This window comes from Mus pahari, chromosome 3 (assembly GCF_900095145.1).
Source record: "Mus pahari chromosome 3, PAHARI_EIJ_v1.1, whole genome shotgun sequence".
NCBI classification, from domain to species: domain Eukaryota; kingdom Metazoa; phylum Chordata; class Mammalia; order Rodentia; family Muridae; genus Mus; species Mus pahari.
Genome location: NC_034592.1, coordinates 17,092,221 through 17,116,800, shown reverse-complemented (window position 1 = coordinate 17,116,800; position 24,580 = coordinate 17,092,221). Strand labels below are relative to the sequence as shown.

General features: G+C 50.4%; 1 protein-coding gene across 2 annotated transcripts; it reads right to left on the bottom strand.

The window, feature by feature from the left end:
* Positions 1–2,009: 2,009 nt before the first annotated feature.
* Positions 2,010–22,446, bottom strand: Urm1 (ubiquitin related modifier 1). 2 transcript variants are annotated; one of them, XM_029537037.1, is made up of 5 exons: positions 22,377–22,446; positions 17,066–17,136; positions 7,947–8,028; positions 5,498–5,546; positions 2,010–2,878 (listed from the first exon to the last, which is right to left on the bottom strand). In XM_029537037.1, exons 1-5 carry the CDS (start codon positions 22,409–22,411, stop codon positions 2,702–2,704), a joined length of 414 nt encoding a protein of 137 aa, XP_029392897.1. In that variant the 5' UTR covers positions 22,412–22,446; the 3' UTR covers positions 2,010–2,701. The 2 variants fall into 2 exon arrangements, with proteins under 2 accessions (XP_029392897.1, XP_021049582.1); XM_021193923.2 differs by lacking the exon at positions 2,010–2,878 and adding an exon at positions 4,200–5,172.
* Between the last annotated feature and the right edge of the window lie 2,134 nt (positions 22,447–24,580).

The following is a 24,580-nucleotide window of genomic DNA, read 5'->3' as shown; positions in this document are numbered from 1 at the left end:
CCACTCAGGCTGTGTTCACGCCAGACTGCAGTGGGTTATGATTTATACAGTCTCCTAGAAGCCACTGCCTGGAGCACAGTTAGGCTGGCTTCTCTGAAGCTCCTAATGAAAGACTAGGAAAATAGTTTGCAATAGGTTGGACAATCTTAGGTTCCAACCTTGCCTCTGTCACTTCCTAGCCACTGGGCTATTTCTTTATCTGTAAAATGGAATTGATAACATACCTACTTCGAAGGTTGTTGCCAGAATCCAGAAAATTGCTGCCTTTCTTAATCACTCACTACATGGGTTTTGCTATATTGCCCAGGTTGGTCTGAAATACATGGTTTCAAGTGATTCCCCTGCCTCAGTTGCCCCAAGTAGCCAGAGACTATAGGTACTTGATGCTTGGCACACAGCACACTGTCAGCATCAAGGAACTTGAGATTTTAGCTAGCAGGGATCCCGCTCTTATAAACCCAGAATCCATGTTTTGTAGTATTGTTAAGAAAAACTCAAGCCGGGCGTGGTGGCGCATGCCTTTAATCCCAGCACTCGGGAGGCAGAGGCAGGCGGATTTCTGAGTTGGAGGCCAGCCTAGTCTACAAAGTGAGTTCCAGGACAACCAGGGCTATACAGAGAAACCCTGTCTCAAATAACAAAAAACAAAAAAACAAAAAAGAAAAACTCAAAGTTTGCGTAGTTCGTTTTTAAGCCACAGGCCATGCAGACGCCTCCACACATTTAATGAGTGTTTGAGGGAAGGCACAGAACTGGGGGGGGGGGGGTTCAGAGGCACAAAGACCCACCCAATCCGCCTCCTGTGCCAGTGAGGAGAATCAAACTAATCTGCAACCACACGGCAGCTAGGCACATGGCAGGGATGCCCATAAGAAGAGGGCATCTCAGGGCAGGAGTGCGGGCTGTGCCATGGCAGAGGCGGTGTGCTTGAGAAAGCCTAGGGAGGAGAGGGCAGGAAGACCAACACTCACTCCCCGCTGGGGTGTGACACTCACTGGGGTGACAATCCCCAGAATGATCTCTGGGGCTGGGGATCTGGATGAATGCAAACAGCGTTCTTCTCTATCAGCCCTGTTTAGGGTACATATTAGACCTTCCACAGAGTTCCTGAACCTCTGGATGGGTGGGCCATCCGAAGGAAGACACAGGAGACTAGCATTAACAGATTACCTAGCCTTTCACATACACCGCTTCTCTCATCCATGGGTGCTGCAGTTAAGGGTCAGGAGCCTGGGAATCAAGCCCTTGTCTTTGGGGAGGGGAGGGGGAGTCTCCAGATCCCTCTTGGGGGTGTGGTCTCTGGAGACTGCATCTTCAGCCTGTTGGTTGGGACTATATGATCCCCCCTTATTCTTTGGATGAGCTTTCTAAGGGGGGGGGTGACCCTCTGACTTCTAGACTGTTACCCCCTCACACCATGGGAAGGAGCTTTAAGGAGGACTCAAGAGATAAAGATGTAACTGGAAGGAAGCTTGGGTCCTGAAAGATCCTGGGGTCTCCTTGTTACTCTTGGGGAACTCAGCCAAGCTCAGAGTGGCCTCATTCAGGTCCAGAGTCCAGGACCGAGATGTGGGTGCCTGGCCCTGGAGGGAGGGGGCTACCGGCAAAGGGGTCAAGCTGAGGGAGCAGGCGGGGCGACCGTAATGGAGGGTGCTGAGTGGGGTGGGAGGGCACAGGGTCCTGCCGGTGCAGAGTGGGGGGAGCGGCCCCCAGGGAGGGGCATGCTATGTCTTTAAGAGCTGCCTGAGCGCAGGTTGCAGCTGCCTGGCCAGCCCGAGAGACAGCGGAGATTCATTACCCGTCGACACAATGACCATTGATGGCCCCGTGGCGTTATTCAAATCCAGTACCAATTGCAGCCGAGCCCCTTTCTCCGCGCCAGGCCCGTATTGTTGGAGCGGCCCACTAAAAGCCCGCCCCGGCCCCAAGCCGCCAGAGGCGCCCGCTCGGGTTCAGCCCTGCGCCTCGCCAGCACGCCGGCTCCCAGTCCGGCTCCCTGGGCGCTGCAGGTGACCCGGCGGCACATTCCGGCGCTCCCCGGCGCTCCCCGCTGCCCGGGATACCACCACCCGCGACTCAGCCACAAGGAAGCAGAGAGCGCCTGAGCCGGTGCGTGCGCGGGGCCAGGCTGGGGAGGGGGCCCCGTGAGTCCAGCATCCCAGACCCGGGGCTCAAGAGATGCTACCGGCCTCGGGCCCCAGTTTTCTGGATTTCCAGAACCCAGCCTGGGGGGCGGAGAGAGGGGAATGGGGTTCCCTGGGCCTGACAGGAGATTCCTCCAAGCTGGGGCAGCCCAGAGACACAACGCCGGTTACTCTAGGGACCCTTGGCCGCGATGGAAGGAAACACGCCGGGGGGCGATGGGGATGCCCTAGCAGGGCCAGGATCTGGACACCGGCTTGTCCACCTTACCGCGGGACGGGCTGCGATTGCCGAGCTTCTGCGAGGTATTCCGATACGCAGCTCCCGAGATCTGGTGTGCGCTTTTAAGGAGCCAGGCAGAACCCAGAGGGGGACCGGGGCCCTGAACTCAGGGGCTTCGCCACTGATTGTCCAAACGCAATTCTTGTACGAGTCTGCGGCCAACCGAGAATTGTGGCTGGACATCTGTGGTTGAGCTCCGGGCTCAACAGAGACGGGGGCCACAGAGAGAAGGTCCACGCTGGGAGACCCTCTGGGCAGCCGGCAGGTCCCAAAATGATCATAGTGGCCCCAGACTGGCATGCAAAGAGGGGACAAAAGTCCTTGCCACCGGCGCCGCCATCCTCATCCTCGGCGGCTCTTTCCGTCTCTTCTGCGGGTGACCCATGTCGGCTGGCAGGGTCCTCCAGTCGATCACTCTGGGTTTCCCCGCTTTCAAATTTCGGCCGGAACGAAGCTGGTATAAAGCAGAGGGACCCGAATGTGGTTCGTGCGGCCGGTCCTTGGTCAGAACCGCAGTTAGTGGGGGTGAAGGTATATGACAGCAAAATTCTTTTGCTAACTTGTTTTGAATTTGTTTCAACCTGTCCCCTGACCAGTCCCCCCCCCCAACAACAAAAAACAAACAAACAAACCCGAAATCAACCCGCATATCCCAAACCAGCCAACCAACCCCTCCCACATGCTGCTCTGGACCGACTGATGGGCTGTGCCTCCTCCCGCTGCTGCCAGAAACCGCGAAGCTGGGGAATGATGCGCTCCAGCCGGGCAATCGCCATGGCTTTGGAAATAAGAACTTGGACAAATCAATCCTTTTCATTAAAAAAAAAATGCTTCGGAGGTAGTGGGACTTGTTTATTTCCTCAAAAAGCAAGAGTTGCATGGGAGGGGCTGTTGGGCGCTCGTGGACCTTAGTGAGTCACCTGTCTCTGACCCCTTTCTGCTAGAAACTAAGAAACGACCTGAGTGGACCTGGGTGAATGGGCACAACCGCAGTGGCACCACATGGGGAAAGCTGGTTTCCTCAGCCCATCCTCCTAAATGGTCAGCATTAACTGGGGGGCCATAAAAGCAAGAGGTCCCTACCTACACCCTCCCACCCATCAGCTACAGAAAGCATCCTAGCACTTATGTTCGGTAGCTGAAGCCTAGGAACCAGGACAGTTTGATCCTTTAAAAAAGAGAAAACCATGGCAAGGCTTGACCTCAGCACACCCTCAACTGCACTTGGACCCAACACTGGCTGCTACTATGTACACAAGCCCAAGGGTCTGTTGTGGGGCAGTGGCTGGGAACAGCTCACCAAGCAGGTGTCAGAAAATGCCCTCCTTGAGAGTTTGCTCTTTCCCACCCCGCATCACTGGCCCACAGTATCAAACACTCTCATCTATGCAAGGTAAAGAAGTCCACCTTATTGCCATGGAGTGAAAAGCAACATTTTGGGTCAGATGAAGCTTTTTCTGCAGGTTGTGGAAGTCATGAGGCTCATCAGGCTTACTTAGGCCACCCCTTCTGGGACTGGTGACTGCAGTTGGCAGAACAAAGCCTAGCTTGGACTGGTTGGTGAGAATTCCTGGCTTAGGGTCTGGGCTGGTCTCCTCCCCACCCAGGCCGTCCTACTCACCCACCCTCTCTTTGGAACAGTTAATGTTTTTACCTTTCAGGTGAAGGCCATCTCTGAACCCTTGGCTCAGAACAGAGCATCTGTATTAGAACCCATAGATCCAAAGACTACGGGGTACCACCAGTTTTTAAGGATGAAGCGAGGCTAGTAAACAACCTGGTCTTTTTATTTGCCCAAGGCCAGCTGTTGCAGGCATGAAGTCTCCAGAGTTCCAGAAGGGACAGAGGAAAGGGGGACACAGCCTTCTGTCTACTAGGGGCTGCACACCCAAATCCGCTCGTTTCAGGAAGCCTGGAGTTACACATGCTGAGGCCCCGCCCCCCTCTGCCTAAGGTTAGGCTACTTCCTTCCATTCTCTACCCCCAACAGAATGAGTTGTAGGCAGGCTGGAGAGTATCTCAGGAGCCCATCTGGTGGCCTATGTGGGGGGGAGGCCAGCCAGGGTCAAGGGCTGGGAGTGGGGTGGGGGAGCGGGAGGAGGGGAATGGCTAGGAGAGCAGCTGCTGGGTGAAGGAGGGAGGGGAGCACTGAATAGGGGACCCCAGCTGGGGTTCCATAATGACATCAGTGGGGGACAAGCAGAGCTCTCTGTGTCCAGATGGGGAAACTGAGGCGGAGGCCCCTCTAATCTTTGGCAAGGGAGGAGTTTCTCATCAGTTACTCCAGTCCATCTATCTTCCCCATGAAGATGTCTCAGGAACTGGAGTGCCTTCCAGGCAAGCACTCAGCGCTTAGATACACCAAGACACACGAGTGCCAAGCAGCTTGGTCACCTGGGCACAGAGCCCCCTCTACTCCTGACACAGCACAGGAGCACCCTCCCCCAGCTCAGCTGCTGGGAGGAGTGCTGGGCTCAGGCGGCTGCTCTCTCGCTCTCCCTGCTCACGTGCCTTGCCCAGAAAAGCTCATTTTTAGCACCTGGCCTCTTTTCCCTGCCTAGAGGAAGCTCAGGGGTACAGCAGGGAAGGAGGCGGCCAAGGGGGACTGAGGACCTGGGAGCAGATCCGAAGGGTGCTGTGGTTGTCCTGTGTCCCCTGCTTGGGCCCATGGGGGAGACCTCAGCCGCCGTGCAGTGTGGAGATGAAGAGGATGCTGTCTTGGTCCTGAAGCTGGTAGTCCAGCTCCCCCTGGGTCAGGAAAAAGGGACGGGGACCATCAAAACATGGCCCAGGTCACTGCCAGGTATTGGGACACAGAGGAGAAAAGTGGATGTTCTAGGAAAAAAAGAAAACCCTCGCCAGGAAAATGGAGAGCCTACACATCTCCAGGAGGGCGAGCTCCCAGTTCCCCTCCCTCCTCACTGAGACAGAATACACAACAGCTCATCTGGGGGTGGGAGGAGGCATAAATGAGACAGAGATTACCCAGCCCAGACAGAAGCCCAGGGTTTCCTACTGGAGCAGGGCAGGCAAAGACTGGGGTGGTGGGTGGTGTGTCACTAGAGGTACTGACCAGCAGTTCCCAGTCGGCATCATTAATCAGCACCAGGATTCCTGGCCGCCTGTGGGAAAGAGGGTAGTGAGGAGCAGGAAGCAGACGGTAGGCCTCTCGGTCTGTGAGCTACCTTCCCTTCCACTTTCCCAACAAGTGAAAGCCACAGTCTACATGGTCAGGAAACCAGGTCAGACAATCCTGGTCTGGAGGGCAAAAGTCAGCAGCACCTCCTGCCCAGACTTCAGGGGAGGCAGTGCAGCTCTCCAAGCATCAGCTTCCTTCATGTGAAGACAGAGCCAATGACAAGGTCCACTAAGGGTACAACACAGCTATGCCCAGGGCTTGCTTGCCACTCTGAGTGCTTGGACTAAAGGTGTGTGCCACCACTGCCCGGCGGGAACCTACTTTTATTCGGTGTCTAACCTGATTCTCCTAGGCTCTGGAAAGAAAGGATTTCGGCTTCTAGGGCTCCTGGATGCCTCTCCTGGACAGGACCAAGCACCCGATACTTGAGTCAGCCCTGGTCCCTAAGGGCAATTCTCCAGGAGCACTGATGTCCTTGCAGGTGGCTTCCAGGACTGCTGTGTCAGAAACTGGAGACTGGAGATCAGTCCTGGGCCATAGGGGACCCATGACTGAAGGCAGATAATCTCACAGTCTTGTGGCCCTCCTTTACACAGAAGGCCATACTTGTGTACAAGTGAAAGGACTTGCCAGGAGGAACTTGGACCTTCCCTAGCAGGTTAGGATGGGTGGAGAAGTTCTATGTCTGAGTGACCTGGGACCTTGTCTCAGGGATGCCTCACACCGAACCTACGGACCACATGGACCTATTTCAGTGACAAAGAATGAAACTGGAGTGTTTTGAGTGGTGTTTAATTTTCAGTTCTATATAAGTGTGTATAGGTGAGTGCAGGCACAACAGAGCCTAAGGAGCTGGAGGCTAGAGGTGAGGTGACAGCATACTAAGGCAGCTGGGAGCTACCTGGTGTGTGTGCTGGCAGTCACACTCAGGTTCTTTGGAGAACCAGCATGTGCTCTTAACCTCTGAGCCATCTCTCCAGCCTGTGTTTGATTTTTTTTTATTTATTTATTTATTTATTTATTTTGGTTTTTCGAGACAGGGTTTCTCTGTGTAGCCCTGGCTATCCTGGAACTCACTCTGTAGACCAGGCTGGCCTCGAACTCAGAAAACTCAGAAATCCACCTGCCTCTGCCTTCCAAGTGCTGGGATTAAAGGTGTGTACCACCATGCCCGGCTCTGTGTTTAATTTTTAACACAGGATCTTGCTATGTTCTTAGATTGTCTTCAAACCTGTGGCAATCCTTCCTCCTGACCTTCTTGTTTTGTTTTCTTGAGACAGGTTTTTTTTGTGTGTTTGTTCTTCCTCCTTCTTTCTTTCTCTTTTTTTCTTTTTCTCTTTCTCTGTCTCTATCCGTCTCTCTCTTTTAGAGACAGGGTTTCTCTGTATAGCCCTGGCTGTCCTGGAACTCACTCTGTAGACCACGCTGACCTCGAACTCAGAAATCCACCTGCCTCTGCCTCCCAAGTGCTAGGATTAAAGGTGTGTGCCTTGGTGAGATGACTCAGTGGGTAAGAGCACTGACTGCTCTTCCAAAGGTCCTGAATTCAAATCCCAGCAACCACACGGTGGCTCACAACCACCCATTATGAGATCTGACACCCTCTTCTGGTGCCTCTGAAGTCAGCTACAGTGTACTTATGTATAATAATAAATAAATCTAAAAAAAGAAAAAAAAATAAATAAAACGGTGCGCACCACCACACTCTGTTAAAATGGAGCACTTAATTTCTCAGTCACTCTGGCCAACTTTGAGGGTTCAAGCAGCCACCACTAGACTCCTGAAGAGTGCTTCTGTCACTAAGACAAGGCGTATGGGACAGCTGTCCTCGACTAGGATGAGGGAGTTCTTGGGCAGTATGGCTTTCTCAGTATCTCCTGCACAGAGGGTAAGTGAGACCCAGGGGAGCAAGGTAACTCAGCTAAACTCCTGCATACATCAAGTCTGTGGTAGTGAGAAGCATAATCCACAGTTTTGGGAAATTCTATGAAGTTCCTTTCATATGAGGTTGTTTTTTGGTTTGGTTTGGTTTTTGTTTTTCAAGACTACATACACACTTCTTTATGTAGTCCTGGCTGTCCTGAAACTCTCTCTGTAGATCGTGCATGCTTACCTCAAACTCAGAGATCTGCCTGCCTCTGCCCCCCCGAGTGCTGAGATTAAAGGGGTGTGTGTGTGTTTCATATGGGTGTTTAAGAGCCTCAAATAGCCTACTGTGGTAGTAAGACAAACAGAAACAGACCTGAGCACAGCTCTCTCTTCAGAGGAGTTCAAGAATCAATCTACGGGCCAGAGGACTCGGGGGATGAGACAATCAGAACCCCAGGGCGTGGACTCAGACAGCCCTGCTCAGGGCCAGGGGGGGGGGGGGGATGGAACTCACACACTGTCTCCCTGGATGAACAGCTCTGGTCGCTCTTTTAGCAAATTCTTCTTGATCCAGACAAGGAGGTTCCGTATATCCCCTAGAAAGGGAGGCACAGAACAAACTGTCAAAGGAACATGGGGCCCAGAAACCTGATTAGGAGAGGCTGGTGATCTGTCAGAGACCTTAGTTCCCAGCACCCAAACTGGGGGGCCCAAGCCCACATATGCTTCCAATCTAGGGATCCGCTCTCCCCCTCTAGACCGGCATGCACATGCACTCAGGCACACATACCCACGTGTACACCCACATAATTAAAAAGGATTAGAAAAGGAACTCAGGCCCAGAGCAGGAACGATGCCACCCCAAGGAGACTGCGTAGAGGGCATCTAAGCCTGCCACCTTCATCTCTCTCTCCCGTCCAGCTGGGGAGGCCTCAGCTTTGCTCACCACAAGCAGGGTCTGCATATCTTTCCCTTTGTAAGGGGAGAAAAACAATCGCTGAGCTGATAACATCAGTTAATTTCCTCTAGCAGAGGAAGAGAAGGCTTCTCACCAGCCAGACCCTGACAAATCACTTTTGCAGAGCCCTGGGGGGTGGCCACCCTGATGAGGCAAGAGGTTCTGGGCTTCGAGAGACTCTCCTGATCTGCTACCACCCCGAGCTGCCGCTTGTGGGACTTGGAGGCCGTGGTCTCCGGGGTTACCTGTCCTTTCCTAGGAGCAGGAGGACCAGCCTGTAAGGAACTGGGATTGCCTCCCCCCTTCTTTACTTAGGCTGCTCCTGGGGCTCTGGGGGTCCTGTTCTCAGGGGTGACTTGACAGAAAGATCCCAGAGAAACAAATGGCACTTAGGAAGCCTGGGGGGCTGTCCTCAGTCTGCTGCCTGTGTCAAAGCTCTGAGGCTAAGCTGAAGCAAGGTGAGTGTGGCCTAAGAAGTCCTTCCTAGAGCCCAAATAAAGGGCTCCTGTAACAAAGGACAGCTAGTACATGGGAAGTTTCTCCGCTCCCAGTGTGAGGTTCACACTGCAGTGCATATGTGGGTCTAGTCTTGGGTAGACTTCCCAGGAAGTGGGAAGGTGCAGTTTTGTTTTGTTTTTTCCAAGATAGGGTTTCTCTGTGTACCCCTGGCTGTCCTGGAACTCACTTTGTACACCAGGCTGTCCTCGAACTCAGAAATCCGCCTGCCTCTGCCTCCCGAGTGCTGGGATTGGAAGGTGCAGTTTTTGCTGGACACAAACATCCCACGGGGCAACAGACAGTGTTCATGGACTAAAACTGTCACCACACAATTTAAAATCCCCTTTAAACAGAGCAAATATGTGGTCTCCTAGGCAAGGAAGAAGGGTGCTGCCTCCCTCAAGCTGCACTTGGACGCCTGGGCTCTGTCTAAAGGCTCAGGTTGCAGAGGCTTTTCCTTGGCCCTGAATCCCCTTGGCCTCCATCTTGGCACTGTCTAGTGAGCCGCCAGCCCATACATCTTACGGCTGTTCGATAGAACCACTGGAGTCTGACACATCCATCAGCCAGCCTCAGCAGCCTCAGCCAGCCTCAGCAGCCAGTTTGTGTGTTGAAGGACCGGGAAGAGGTTTGCCCAATGACCACAGGCTATATCTGACAATCCAGGACTCTTTTGGGGACAAGCCCTAGTTTCCTCCAAAGAGAGGGTGCTTCTGATCCACTCTAGATAGTTCGGAAATAGGGGAAGGCTAGTGGTCATGTCGGGGTCATCCACTTGATGACACTGTCATGGACTCCCAGGGGGGTGGGCTGGGGGATGAGTCTGCTGCCCAGTGCTGGCTCATTTATCATGATGCTCCTATTTGCTGAGGTCACTCCCTCCCTCTTTTGCCTGCCCCCCTCCAAGCCCGCCCACATTTTTGATAGCTTGTTACCATGGTGAGGCTGCTGTATCACAGCAGCCGGTATTGTCCCTGTGCCTGGATTTGGGGGTGGGGAGAGGTGGAACTCATGGCTCCCTTCTCAGGCTGCAAGGACCACTCAGACTGGCCTAAAAACGCACCCCCCCACCCCACCCCCGGGACCTCTTGCTTGGCTTGCTGAGGCCCAGACAAAATGCAAATAGGCTCCGAGCCAGATGGTCGCTTCCAAAGGCGCCCAAGGGAGGGGAAGGGTTAAGCTGTCAGGGGCTGGTGGCAGGGTGGCTTTGGAATAGACAGGGTAGAGAACCTTACTTCCACCTTCCGCCTGCCCGCCTGCCTTCTAGCTCCTCCTGAGCACCGTCTCCCTCCTGGGGCTGCCATTTACAAGACAAACATTTATTGAGCAACTATCCTAGGCCAGGCACTAGGGTGATGGGGCCAGCAAGATGGATGCAGAGCTGTCCTCGTCAAAGAGGGCAGCAGACATGACTTAATTAGGGGTGCTGTGCACTGCCTCCTTTGGGACCAGGAAAGGCCTTTCCAAGAACGCTAACAGTGAAGCTTAGGCCTGAAGGATGAATGGGCTTGGGTGGGGATAGCTTTCTGGACAGAAGGATGGACATATGGAAAGAGCCGAGGTGCCATGCAACTGGCAGGTCCAAGGCAGCAGGATGGAGGAGGCAGCATGGAGGAGGCAGGACGAGTAGCATTAGAGGCCCTGGGAAGAAGGCCTGCTCTGGATGAGGCTGCTCCCTCCTCCTGAACCCTAGAAGTTCTGGTGAGCTGGGCACCCTTTGGCCCCATGTCTCCATGCTTCTCTGTCCCAGGCTCAAGGATGCTGCCATCACAACTCTACCCCACGGTGCCAGTGGAATGCCAATGGGAGGGGAAGAGGTGAAGAGCACAGAAGTTGGAATTGGACAGTCTTAACTGTCTACCGTCGACAAGAGTCTCATGTAGCCAAGCTGGCCTTGAACTCTCAATCCTGGGCTCCCACCTCCTAAATCCTGGAATTACAGGCATGCATCACCATGCCTGCCTCTTTAGTTTGGAGTTGGACTCTGTTCATTCCTACTTATACAACCTCAGGAAAGGAATTCAAGAGCCTCACTTTTCCTCTAAAAAAAAAAAAGAAAAGAATAGAAAAGAAAGAAAAAAAAATGTCAACTGCACTGTTGCTTGGCTGAAGGGACGGACAGCTCAGTGGTTACGAGAGCTTGCTGCTCTTTCAGAGGACCAACATTAGTTCCCAGCACCCATGCTAGGCAGCTCATAACCACCTTCAGTGCACTCACTACAGCCCGAGGATCTAATGCTCATTCCCAGTCTTCTTAGGCAGGCACACACTCTCTCCTCTCATGAATATAAATATACAAAAATAAAACTGTAAAAAAAAATTGAAAAAAAAAATGTGGATCTGGAAAGATGGTCCAATGGTTAAGAGCACTAGCTGCTCTTGCGAAGACGCAGGTCTGACTCTCAGCACCCACATGGCAGTTCACAGTCACTTGCAACTCCAGTCCCTGGGGATCTGATGCCCTGTTCCGTTCTCTGTAGGTACTGGATATGCACATGATACACAAGTATGTAACCAGGCAAAACACCCACACACATAAAACTAAAAAGAACTTTTTGAGGAAAGAATGTGTTGTAAGGATCAAATAAGATAATCTATAACATGATTCTTTTTTTTTGGTTTTTCCAGACAGGGTTTCTCTGTGTAGCCCTGGCTGTCCTGGAACTCACTTTGTAGACCAGGCTGGCCTCGAACTCAGAAATCCNCCTGCCTCTGCCTCCTGAGTGCTGGGATTAAAGGTGTGCGCCACAACGCCCAACTATAACATGATTCTTGGAGCTGTGCCTAGACTATCAATTATTCCTGAATCCAGGGAAAGAAACTATCTCCTCTGGACTCTCTAGTATGTTTGTTATATGTTACATGCTCTGCTCATCGCCTGGCCTTAGAGAGAGGAGTACTACTGCTCAGATAGCCCTGGGATTTCCACAGGATATGCTGTATTCACTGGAAGCAAGATGTCAGCAACAGAAATAAGAGAGGGTACAGCCATGCAGTAGTGTGCACTCCTTTAATCTCAGCACTCAGAAGCAAAGGTAGGCAGATCTTTGTGAGCTCAAGACCAGCCTGGTCTATAGAGTGACTTGCAGGACAGTCAGGGCTACACAGAAAAACCTTGTCTCAAAAACAAACAAACAAAAACAAAGCAAACCCCTCAAACCAATCAAACAACAGAAAGAAGGTGTGGGACCCACACACTGGTCTTACTTCCCAGGCTGCCTAGGCTGTCCTGAGTTCTGCCTCAGACATCCTCCTGCCTCAGCCTCCCATGTAAGGTTGAGGCTACAGGCACATGGCGCCACTCCCACCGTCTTCCTCCCATTTTAGGGTCCAGAACAGTAAGATGCCAGTGGCTGGTTGAGCTTTTGGGGCAGGCTGTGTGGGAAGACTCACATTTCAGGGTTGTGCGTGCTACAGCCGCGACGCGCTCAGTACTGAAAAGGAAGGGGGCACTCCAATGCAAGGCTCCCAGTGCAATCCCTCTGGAGACAGTGGGAGAGAGGCTGCTGCTTCAGTTTTTTTTGTTTTTTTTTTTTTTGGTTTTTCGAGACAGGGTTTCTCTGTGTAGCCCTGGCTATCCTGGAACTCACTTCATAGACCAGGCTGGCCTCGAACTCAGAAATCCACCTGCCTCTGCCTCCCAAGTGCTGGAATTAAAGGCGTGCACCACCACGGCCAGCTACTGCTTAGTAATGGATCAGTTAAAGGCCAAATAGAGAAGGCTTGCACTGAAGGCTAGATAATCTCGGGCAAAAGATCCCTTCACTTGAACATATTGGTGTCATTTATCCTGGCAAATGTGGCTCATAATCAACATTCAAGAGTGTTGCTGTGAGGATTAAGGCAAAATGCTAGCAGCAGGACATCAGCAGCAAACACAGACAACACTTCACAGATGGGCGCTCTAAGCTGTGTACTCAAGTGACTTGATTCCTCATCCTCAGCACTGCCAGAGCCCTGACCAAAGGTGGCAAAGGCAAAGAAACCATGCTGTGCCCACCTAAGTGAGCAAGTACAAAAGCTCTCACTAGGCCAGATGTGGTGGTGAAAGTCAGTCACCCCAGTCCTTGGGAGGATAAAGCAGGAGGATCAGGTCACCCCTAGTTAAACAGCAGGTCTATGGGCCAGCCTAGGCTCCACCAGACCCTACCTCAAAAGACTCAGTGGGGGGTCACAAAGGAGAAGGAACACACTGAAAGTCTGTTATACACTTGTATGAGATGGTCTTGGGTAACCTTGTATGATAAAATAAGGAAAGAACCCAGCACTCGGGAGGCAGAGGCTGGTGGATTTCTGAGTTCGAGGCCAGCCTGGTCTATGAAGTGAGTTCCAGGACAGTCAGGGATACACAGAGAAACCCTGTCTTGTAAAAAACCAAAAAAAAAAAAAAAAAAAAAAAAAAAAAGAAAGAAAAAAGAAAAGAAACAAGGAACCCCTGCCAGAACCCCAGAATCCCTTGCCCCCCCCCCCATCACCTTACTTAGGAGATACTGACAACCCACACTGGCGGGCTCCTTAGAGCAGTGGCTCTCAATCTGTGGGTCATGGTAGCATAGCAGATATCCTGCATAGCAGACATCTATATTACAATTCATAACTAGCAAAATTACAGTTATCAAGTATGGATGGGGTCACCACATTAAGAAGTGTCACAACGTTAGGAAGAAACCACTACCTTAGAGTGTCAATACCAGTCCCTCAGAGCTGGAGAGATTCATCCCTGACAGCAAATCCTGGCTGCAGCAGAACCTTATCCAGCCTCGGTGAACACACAGGAACAGGGTTTGCTCTCTCCCAAGTACAAGTCTGTCCTCTGCCACTCCTGTCCACTGGGCCTGCTGGAGCACAGGCCCCATGCCAACAAAAGAGTTTTCTCACCTCCACCTGGGCCCCTAAGTCCCGCCCATAAGTTAAAGTGTTCCTCCCTACCAAGTATAAGGCTCCAAGGCAGGACTCTTCTAGGAGTCCCACCCCAGGCCTGAGCTAAAGGAGAAGAAAGAGCTGGCATGGGAGGAATGAAAGAGAAGAGGGGTGGAGGGAACCTCAGAGGCTCCATTTACAAGTGAATGGGGTTAAGAATGGAGCAGTTTGTGGGCTAAACTGGCCTCAGAAGGAGGTTTACAGATGTGTGCGGGACGCTCCTCATTGTTTAATTAAGCAGAAAGTGGATCTTTTCAAAAGCAATTTTGCACAGGACTGGGAAGGGAGGGTAGAGGAGGGAGGTAGGAAAGGGATCAGCAAACAGGCCTGGAGAGCAGAGAAAGGAACAGCTGGCCCGGCGAGGCTGTGAAATGCATGCTAAGCAGTTTAAAACGCCCAGGAACTGCTGCTCGGCTCCTGCCCTCCCTTGCTAGCTACCGTTTAACAGGACTGGAGCAGGAGTGGATGATGTCTGTGACGGTGCAGCAGAGGAAAGGGTCACCCTGGGCTACATAGAGCGCTCTCCTGTGTCAATCAGTCAATGAGTCAACTAATGAACCAGCAGAAATGGCAGGTACCTCCCAGATCAGCTATGAGCAGGAGCCAGAGCAAAGAAGGCACCAAAGACTCCAGCATCGTGCAGAGGGGTGTGATGACTACACCACTTGCTGAGGATTCAGTGAGTGACAGGGGGAGGGAACTGTGAAAACGTGGGTGTTTTTGTGTCAAGCAAACCTAGGGGGAAATAAACCCTAACTCGTGTTATTTTATTTTGGATATAGACTCTTATGTGTCCCAAGGCTGGCTTCAAGATCACTCGAACTTTCAACTTCTGGCTGTCCTGCTCCCCCCTCCTCCCCACATCCAGTTGTAGCCCAGATTTACTCAGTGCTCGATTGGAACAAAGGGCGTTGTGCATGCTAGGCAAACCTCAACTAAGTTACACCTGCACCCAAACTGGTATTTTAATAGGTGCCTTTTTAAGCTAGACACAGCATGCCTTTAACCCCAGCACTTGATGGCAGAGGCAGGTAAATCTCTGAGTTTAGTGACTTCCAAGATAGCCAGGACAACCCAGAGAAATCTACTACTAACAAAACCTCCTTATTGTTTTGTTTTTGAGACAGGGTCTCACTATGTAGCCCTTGCTGTTCTGGAACTCACTGTGTAGACCAGGCTGGCCTCGAGCTCAAATCCAGCTGCCCGTTTCCCGAGGGCTGGGATAAAGATGAGTACCACCATGCATAGCCCGGGGTTTTAATAAACTTCTAACCAGGCTTTGGGATAGAATCTTTGAGAAGCTTCATCTGAGAAATCCTTGTTCTTCTCAAGGCCACCAAAGCTATGTGACTGTCAAACTATAGCTCCCTTTATTTATTATATATGGATCGTCCCCTAACAGTGACACACAATCCTGCTACCCTGACATTTAACTTTGGCAGCTTTCTGTCCCAGCTCAACACAGTCATGTGTTCTTCAGGTCATAGTGAGAGCAGGCAGACCCGTGAAAATTAACTACCAACAACTACCAATTTGAAACCAAGGACCAACAAACATAATGAAGACAGGGACAGGTCCTCGTGGTTCCGGCTGTTTGAGGTGGACTTGACTGCCAGTAAAGAGGTGCTCAGCATGCAGCTATTCAACAAAGGTTACTAAGTATTTTAAATGAGCCAACTAAAAACCTCCTCCCTTATTTAGGCGCTCCCCTACCCCACCCCCACCCGGTCCCTCTGGGCTGGGTATTTCTGGTGGTGGCAGGGACTGATGGAGGGCTTCATGTGCGGTAGACACCAAGCCACATTCCCAGCTCCCGAGCTTAATTTTAACTTACACCTTTTTACCGAGTCCTTTTTTTTTTTTTTTTGGTTTTCCTTTTTTTCTTTTTTTTTGTGACAGGATTTTTCTCTGGCTGTCCTGAAGCCTGCTGGGTAGACAAAACTATCCTCGAACTAATAGAGATCCTCCTGCCTCTGCTACTGACTGCTGAAATGAAAAGTGCATGTTGCCGGGCGGTGGTGGCGCACGCCTTTAATCCCAGCACTTGGGAGGCAGAGGCAGCGGATTTCTGAGCTCGAGGACAGTCTGGTCTACAAAGTGAGTTCCAGGACAGCCAGGGCTACACAGAGAAACCCTGTCTCGGAAAAAAACAAAAACAAAAACAAAAACAAGAAAAGTGTATGTTACCATGGCCCCCCCTTTTTTTTTTAAAGATTCATTTATTTTATAAATACCAGTGGGTTTTTTGTTTGTTTGTTTTGATTTGTTTTTTTGAAGACAAGGTTTCAAGCTGGGAAGTGGTGGCACACACCTTTCATTTCAGCAGTTGGGAGGCAAAGGCAGGTAGACCTCTGTGAGTTTAAGACTAGCCTGGTTAGAGGCAGAGACAGGCGGATTTCTGAGTTCGAGGCCAGCTTGGTCTACAAAGTGAGTTCCAGGACAGCCAGGACTACACAGAGAAACCCTGTCTTGAAAAAACAAAAACAAAACAAAACAAAGTGCCTGGTCTACACCGCGAGCTCCAGGACAGCGAGTTCTGGGATAGAGAAACCCTGTCTCAACCCCCACAAAAAGGACAAGGTCTCACTTATACTCTGGCAGCCTTGAACTCTTTAATGTAGATGAGGTTAGCTTCAGACTCAGAATCCGCCTGCTTCCCTGCCTTCTTCCCAGTGGTGAGATTTAAGGAATGTATCACCTTATTAGCCTGTCAGAGGGTTTGGTCTGACTCTGTCAGTACACCTCCTGTATGCCCAATGCCCTAGGGATCAGAAGAGGGACTTGAACCCTAAGACTAGAGTTATAGATGTATGGGTGCTGGGAAATACATTTGAGTTGTTCAAGAGTAGCCAGTGCTGCCGGGCCTGGTGGCGCAGGCCTTTAATCCCAGCACTCGGGAGGCAGAGGCAGGCGGATTTCTGAGTTCGAGGCCAGCCTGGTCTACAAAGTGAGTTCCAGGACAGCCAGGGCTACACAGAGAAACCCTGTCTCAAAAAACCAACCAAACAAACAAACAAAAAAAAGAGTAGCCAGTGCTCCTAACAGATAAGCCGTCAGTCCAGCCATTCTCCAGTGAAGCCCAGCCTCCCACCCCTTCCTGCAGAGGTGGCCAACCCCAGCAAGAAAGGCAAGCATACCCTACGGTCTCATTTTGCCTTGCTACCAGCCACAACAACCCAAGCTATCTCCACTTAGACCATAGACGACCCACTCGTGCCCAGTGGCCCCAGAGAGCAGCCAGGAAATCCAATACTCACAGGGTTCCTCCTGCCCAGGCAAGGTGACTTGATGCTTTTTTACTCCATCAAACAGGAGCTCCGCACCACCTCTACAAAGGAAGACCAAAGAAAGACAGCTAAGTTACTGCTGATAGGACTGAGAGGGGTCTTGTACCTGGGAACAAGGATGGTGGTAAAAGCTGAAGAGACGCAAAAACCAAGGGTTAGGAACAGCTGAGTAACTAGTGGCTGCCTCTCAAGATGCCTTCTTACCATGGTAAAGCAGATGGGGAGAAACTATTTCACTACTGGACCCCCAAGATTGCAACCTCCTTTACTTCTCAGCTTTTTTTTTTTTTTTTTTAAGATTTATTTGTTTGTTTGTTTGTTTATTTATTTTATCTAAGTACACTGTAGCTATCTTCAGACACTCCAGAAGAGGTGCCAGATCTCGTTACGGATGGTTGTGAGCCACCATGTGGTTGCTGGGATTTGAACTCAGGACCTTCAGAAGACCAGTCAGTGCTCTTAATCGCTGAGCCACCTCTCCAGCCCACTTCTCAGCTTTCTGAGAGACAGTTTAGTACACAGCAGTAGAATAAAGGCTTTGGAATTGCCAGCCCAAGAAGTAAACTAGGCTCTACCTACCCCTGACTGCCAGTCAGACTCTGGCCACGCACCCACCTTTAAAAGCCTTGATCTTATTGCAAATGTTGCCGAGGCACCTTCTGGGGTGCTCTGGAGACCCTGTGCATTTCTGGCTAGAAATAACCCTGTTCCTGCTCACTGTCACGGCACGACTGAGCACACAGCAATAGGGGCAGAGAGCCACTGGGGCTCGCACTGACTAACAGCAACCATTCATAGCACCTTGTCAGTTATAGGGTGTTCCTCATTTCATCTCCTCCTCTAGCCACCCCAGGGAAGAAGGAAGGAGGCAGCCATTGTTAATCCCATTTGGCAGAGTGGAAAACCCCCTAAAGCCCAGTTCTCTGGGCTGGGAAGGGTGATAAGCTGGGTTAAGTAACCCCAGAGGTTTTCTGAAAGCCCCCAAGGACACAATTCCTTTCATTTCTGTGTCCTAACACCTAGCCAAGGACCAGTCAAGACAGCAGAGATGCTCAAAGCTAAGGTTAGAAGCCAGGACTTCAGTGTAGGCAGCAGGGCCTTCTGCGCCCCATACTACTTCTTCTTGTGGGTTTCCCAATTCCCATCTCAGACTTCACGTGGGGTTGAACTGAGAAGGCCTTAACAGACTTTTGATGGATGTGATGTTTCCTATCCCACCACCCTTTTCCAGTCTCAGGCAACAGAGATGTCCTGAGGCAGCCCACTAGGAGGCAAAAGCAAGGCAAACATTGTCATGGGGGAGACATGGGGCGACTGTCATCTAAACAAGGTCACGCTTTGTTGATGCAGAAATGTGGAGGGGGAGCAGAGGCCCATCTGTGGCTGTGTGCAGGGCCATTTCAGCTGCAAGCCCACACAGAACCTCCATTGATCCCCTTCCAAGAGCTTCCTTTTCTGCTGGGTAGGGGCTGGCACATGCGGCAGCTGGGCTGGGGAGGGATAAGCAGGGTTTCAGGACTTGAGGGCAAGAGAAGAGGGGTGGGGACAAGGGAAATAATCAAGAGTGGCCAAACCTGGTGGTGCCAGGCTCCGAAGCTGAGCGGGTTTTTCTCTTACAAACACCAAGAGCAAAGCAGTGTGGCTCTGAGTGACCTGTTACTGTGGGCTCTGAGTGACCTGTTACCGTGGGCGTGTCGAGGCCCTGAGGAGAGCCTTGTACTTCCCTCAGCACAGCTGGAGAGGGGGGCACACTTAACCTCAGGGCTGATTTAAGGAGACAGACATGGGGCTATTGGGCCCCAGAGACCTAAGGCCAGAGTGTCTTATGTTTTATAGGATTTACCATTCAAACTTAGTCAAGATGCTTCCATCTTCTCTCAGTACCTCAAGTCCTGGTGTGATCTGCTAATACCAGTGATAGATATAGATATAGATCTTAGTTACTGTCTCTAGTTGCTTTAAAAATGTATCCATCTGTGGGGCATGTTGGCACACATCTTTAAGCCCCGAATTTGGGAGGCAGAGGCAGATGGATTTCTGAGTTCGAGGCCAGCCTGGTCGACAGAGTGAGTTCCAAGACAACCAGCACTACACAGAGAAACCCTGTCTTGGAAAAAAAAAAAAAAAAAAGTATCCATCTATCTAAAAGCCACTCATGGTGCCACATGCCTATAAATCTACCTCTTGGGGAATAGAAGCAGAAAACACAAGAATTCAAGGACATCTTCAGCTACATTAAGTTTATGGCTATGGGTAGCTTGTGTTACATGAGATCCTGCTTCAACAACCAATGAACTAACCAACTAACTAATCACCACCACCAACAACAAATCACAATCTACCCATCTATGTTTATTCTCTGTTCACCTCATGAAACACAAATAGCCTCTAAATGAAATAAAGCCTGTCATACAGCAGGAATTAAAAAAAAAATATTTGCCACATCAATGAATATGACTACTTCTCCTAATTCTCTGATCTCAATAGTGTGTCCAGCCTCCCTCCCCACACGCCCAGGACGGGAACTTCACATCTAAGTCAGTACAATCTTGAAATGATGAACCCCAAACATGCCTGTACTACACTTCCAGTTCTGTATGTCCTCAAAATATGCCCTGGTAGAGCTGGGAAGTGTAGCTCAGTAGAGTATTTGCTGAGGAAATACTCAGGAAATCTTGGATTCCATCGCCAGCACTGAAGACTGGGCATGACAGTACATGCCTGTAATCCCAGCACTGGAGAGATGGAGAGATCCTCTGCTACCTACTGAATTTGAGATATTGGCCATCTTGGATACCATGTCTCAAAAAAACAAAAGAAGCCTGATGGTGGTGGGGCACGCCTTTAATCCCAGCGCTAGGGAGGCTGAGGCAGGCGGATCTCTGAGTTCCAAGACAGCCAGGGAAACCCTGTCTCGAAAAACAAACAAAACAAAACCACTTCTGATAACAGCAGTTCAGGAGGCATGTCAAAAGATGACAGAATTAGTCCTAACAAGGAAAAGATGAGAAGCCTTGTAAAGGACCTAACAGAACTGATGGCATCAAGAGGATCCCACCCATCTACCCAGGGCTTAGAGACAACAGTTTCTAGACTCCTAGGACCAGTGAAGAGAGAATGATGGCATTACAGATCTTTTGAAATCCTCTCAGCTTCATAGTAAAATGTAAAGCCTCTCTGTCAAATGACACAATTAATCAAAGGTAAGAGGTAAAAACATGTAAGATGACTGGCAGGGTGGCACACACCTGTAATCTCAGTACTCAGGTAGCAGGAGGACCAAGAGTTCAAGGCCAGCTTCAGCTAACATAGAAAGCTTGAGGCGAGCCTGAGCTATATCATGAGCTCCTGTCTCCAACAACATCAAAAGAGGAGGCCAGAGGGAAGGCTTCTGGGTTTGGTAAGCATATTTATTTATGGAAAGGTCTTACTGTGTACCCACCCTAGCCTCAAAATTACAAAGATCCGACTGCTCCTGAATTCCAAATGCTGGGGTAACAGACATGAGCCACCATGCCCTGTGAAGCTGAAATTCTGAGGGGTCACTTATCTGGGGAGGTGTGGAAGGAGATGAACAGGTAGGTAAAGAATGCTGTCCTGTCTTGCTGCTCTTAGAGGCAAAGAAGGTAGAGGCCAGAAAATAAGTAATTGTATAGGTCTGTAAACTCTGAGGGCAAGGGTCTGATTTACTTTATGACTTCCTGACTGTTGCCAGCACAGTATCTGCCAGAAAGAACACATCTCTGCTGAGTAAGTACCATGTCCGACTGAGAATGAAAGGCAAGTTGGCTACCAACTGACATTAACACTGAGAGCCTGCAGCTTCTTCCTTCTCAGTTCTGCTGAAGCTGGTCAAGGCATCAGGAAGTCCCCTCTTAGCCCAGTCTGGGAGATGGGAGGATACCATGTTAGCTGGGCTAAGGTTCGAAGAGGCAAAGCAGTCAGGAAGCCAGACCAACCTAATAGGATCCAAGCAGCAAGACAATATAATCAATTAAACCGCACTTAACATTCATGAGACTACTCCCTTCCGAAGGACAAAAATGCTCAACACTGTAGGGACTAGACAGAGTGCTATTTATCTTTGTATCCTTGGTGTCTGGCTCACTGCCGGGCACATGGTAGGCACTCAATAAATGACTGGTGAATGAACTGCCCAGTGAAGGGACAACATGAAAGGAATGGGGGGCATCCAAAGCGAAGAAAGGCATTTGGAAGGAATTTTACATCTCTACCCTTGAGTTTTTCCCTTCACTTCAACCTTGGCTTGTTCATCTACACACACACACACACACACACACACACACACACACACCCCTAGCTTTTCCATATGATTCTAGAACCCAACCACCCATCTCTAGAAGCCTCGGGTCTTTGTTCTCAGCTTCCAAAGTCTGTCTTCTGCAGGTTTTGAAACTATGACAGGCATCAGATCTGTGTGCTGGAGAACACAATGGTGATTTGAGACAATCTTGACTTTTCCCTGTGTTCCTTCAAGTAATGATGTGTACCCAAATTCTGGACCTTTTCACAGTAAGGATAATCTACTGCCAACGTTGATCACTCCCTCCGTGGCATCTTATTTACCCCTGTGTAGCTCCTCTGGACTCTGCAGAAGACAATCACTAAACTACTTTGCAAAAGATTAAAGTCTAATTAAAACTCTAAGGTTTAGCCGGGCGTGGTGGCGCACGCCTTTAATCCCAGCACTCGGGAGGCAGAGGCAGGCGGATTTCTGAGTTCGAGGCCAGCCTGATCTATAAAGTGAGTTCCAGGCCAGGGCTATACAGAGAAACCCTGTCTCGAAAACACACACACACACACACACACACACACACACACACACAAGGTTTAGAGGAAGGTCCAGTCTTAGCCAAATTTTCCCCTAGACGGGAACTAGGCGGGAAGACAGAACTGAGATTATTCAGCAGGGTTCGTCTCTACTGGTGCTCCCCTTAGAAGCTCAAAACCCAGACACGGCGAGTCGGGCTCGAAATGGCACTGGTGAAGCATGCTGGAAGACGGCCTGCTCACTGTCAACGCCTCCCAGTCCCACACGACACAGACCAAGGCGAGGGACTCCAAACGCATCTCCCTACCCGTGTGTGCGCCTCGACTCTCGGACTCACGGCCCCGTCGCCCACGGAGACCGCGCCAGTCACACGCCAGGAGATTATCCCGGCTCTCGGAGGGCGACACAGCCTCGGCAGGCCTAGAGAGGTCCGGAATCCCAAGCCCTATGGCTTCGGTCCATCCCCACGGCGCCCCAGAACTCACTCACCCGAACTCCACCTCCACACATAAGGGCGCCGCCATGTTTAGGAACCCAAACTAGCAGAACACGCCCTTTAACTTCCGGAGCGCCCGCTTATTTCCGGTCGCCACCAGGTAGCGTAGCCGGAAGAGGCGGTACGGGGAGGGGCGAAATCCGTTACAGCTCTGCTATTGGAAGGAAGGGGCCGTCGCGCGCGGTGGAATTGAAAAAACCCGAGCAGGAAGGGACTTCCTGAAGAAAGACGTCTAAGGGGAAGAAATTCATTAGCGTCCGATGGCACGATTGTGAGCCACGTACGGTTGATCTTTCGTTGCTTACAAATCTGTTTTTAAGCCACGCGTGGTGGCACACGCCGTTAATCCTAGCCCTCAGAAAGGCAGAGACGGTGAATTACGTGGGTGCACGGCCAGCCTGATCTAAGTTGAGAATTCCAGGACACCCAGGGTTCAAAAACAAAACTAAACCAAGAACCCACAAACAAGAACCCTGTCAACCCTGCCTTAGGCGAACACATGGCTTAAGGGAGCAAAACGTGGTATCTCCACATTCTTGTTTCTGATCCAGTTGTCTCTCTCCATCTTACTATCTTACTATCCAGACGTCTGTGTCAGGTGATGAGTTGTAGGTCTTCTACTCCGCGGTGATTGAGTTAACAGTGTGTCTGGCAGATTGGTCCTGTGGAGAGTCAGTAATAAAGGGTGTAACTGAAGTCTCTAGGTCTCTCCGTGTAGCAGGGAGACGGGGAGACAGCTGTAATCAAATGTACGAACCACGATAATAAATGTGAAATCTTAAACTGAAATAAGTTTTCTGACGTTATAGAATCAGAATTATAGAGATTTGTGAAAAAAAAAAGTTAGGTTTGTGGAGATGGCTCATCTGGTAAAGTACTTGCTGGGCAAGTGTAAGGCTCCCTAACACCCATGTGAAATGGGTAGTATAGCAATACCAGAGCTGAGGAGGTGACAATGGCTTCCTCAGGGCAAGCTGGCAAGCTACACTAGCCAGCGAGCAAGCTCTGAGTTCAAGACAGACCCTGCCTCAATACATAAAATGGCCCAGAGGTTAATAGCACTAGCTACTACCCTAGAGAACCCAGGCAGAGTTGGTGCCCAGCACCCACATGGCAGCCCTCAACTGTAATTGTAATTCCAGTTCCAGTTACATATATTCAGGCAAAAACCAGTACACTGAAAAATATAAATTATATATATATATATATATATATATATATATAATATATTATATATATATAGTGGAGAATGATGATTGATTTAGGAAGACACCCACATTCACACACATGAAGAAAAAAAAAAGATAAAAAAAAAAATGTCATCCGGAGATGTAGCCCAATGGTACAGTGCTTGTCCCTGCTCAAGGGTCTGGGTTTGGTCACAGTACCAGGTGATATATATATATATGAGACATACCAAAGTGGACTTTCTGGGCTCGAAGCTTTTATTAGAGTTAGCCAGGTAGTTATTAGGAGAACATAAGTTGCTAACTAACTGGAATATCGAGGGAGCAGATTGGAGAGCAGGGAGCTTGGCCAATGGTGAGGCTAAAAATGGAGGCAGGAGGTTGGGCCGTGATGGTGCACGCCTTTAATCCCAGCTCAGGAGGCAGAGGCAGGCAGGGCTCTAAGTTCCAAGACAGCCAGGGCTACACAGAGAAACCCTGTTTTGAAAAAGCAAAACAAAACAAAAAAGTAGGCAGAGAAAGCCAGGCTATGTCTTGTAAAGTCTAGGCGAGAAGGGAGGCTATTGAAGCCATGAGGAGAAGGGATGGGACTGTTCTAAATATTATTTAAAATACATTATTTTGGAAGGTGGGGGAGGTATAGGAGTTGGCAAATTACCTGCCTACAATACACAAAGCCCTGGGATTGGACTCCAGCAATGCAGAAATCAGTGGCTCTGCTGTTGTCTACCTGTGATGCAAGCACACAGAAGTAGACGTGCACGGAAACCCCAGTTAGTGGGGAGACACTGCCTAGAAAGGGAAGGAAGGCATGATGGCAAAGGCCAGCACTCAGCAAGCAGCAGACTTGTCTCTGTGTTGAAGGCCAGGGCTATGTAGAGAAACCTTTTTTAAAAAAATAACGTGTCGCTGGGCATGGTGGCGCATGCCTTTAATCCCAGCACTCGGGAGGCAGAGGCAGGCAGATTTCTGAGTTCAAGGCCAGCCTGGTCTACAAAGTGAGTTCCAGG

Coding starts and splice junctions, on each gene's coding strand:
- Urm1 (XM_029537037.1), bottom strand. CDS start 22,411: ATGGCGGCGCCCTTATGTGTGGAGGTGGAGTTCGG. Junction 8,029..17,065: donor GCCTGGGCAGGAGGAACCCT/GTGAGTATTGGA, acceptor CTCCCTTTCTAG/GGGATATACGGAACCTCCTT. Junction 2,879..5,497: donor ATGCCGACTGGGAACTGCTG/GTCAGTACCTCT, acceptor GCTTTATACCAG/CTTCGTTCCGGCCGAAATTT.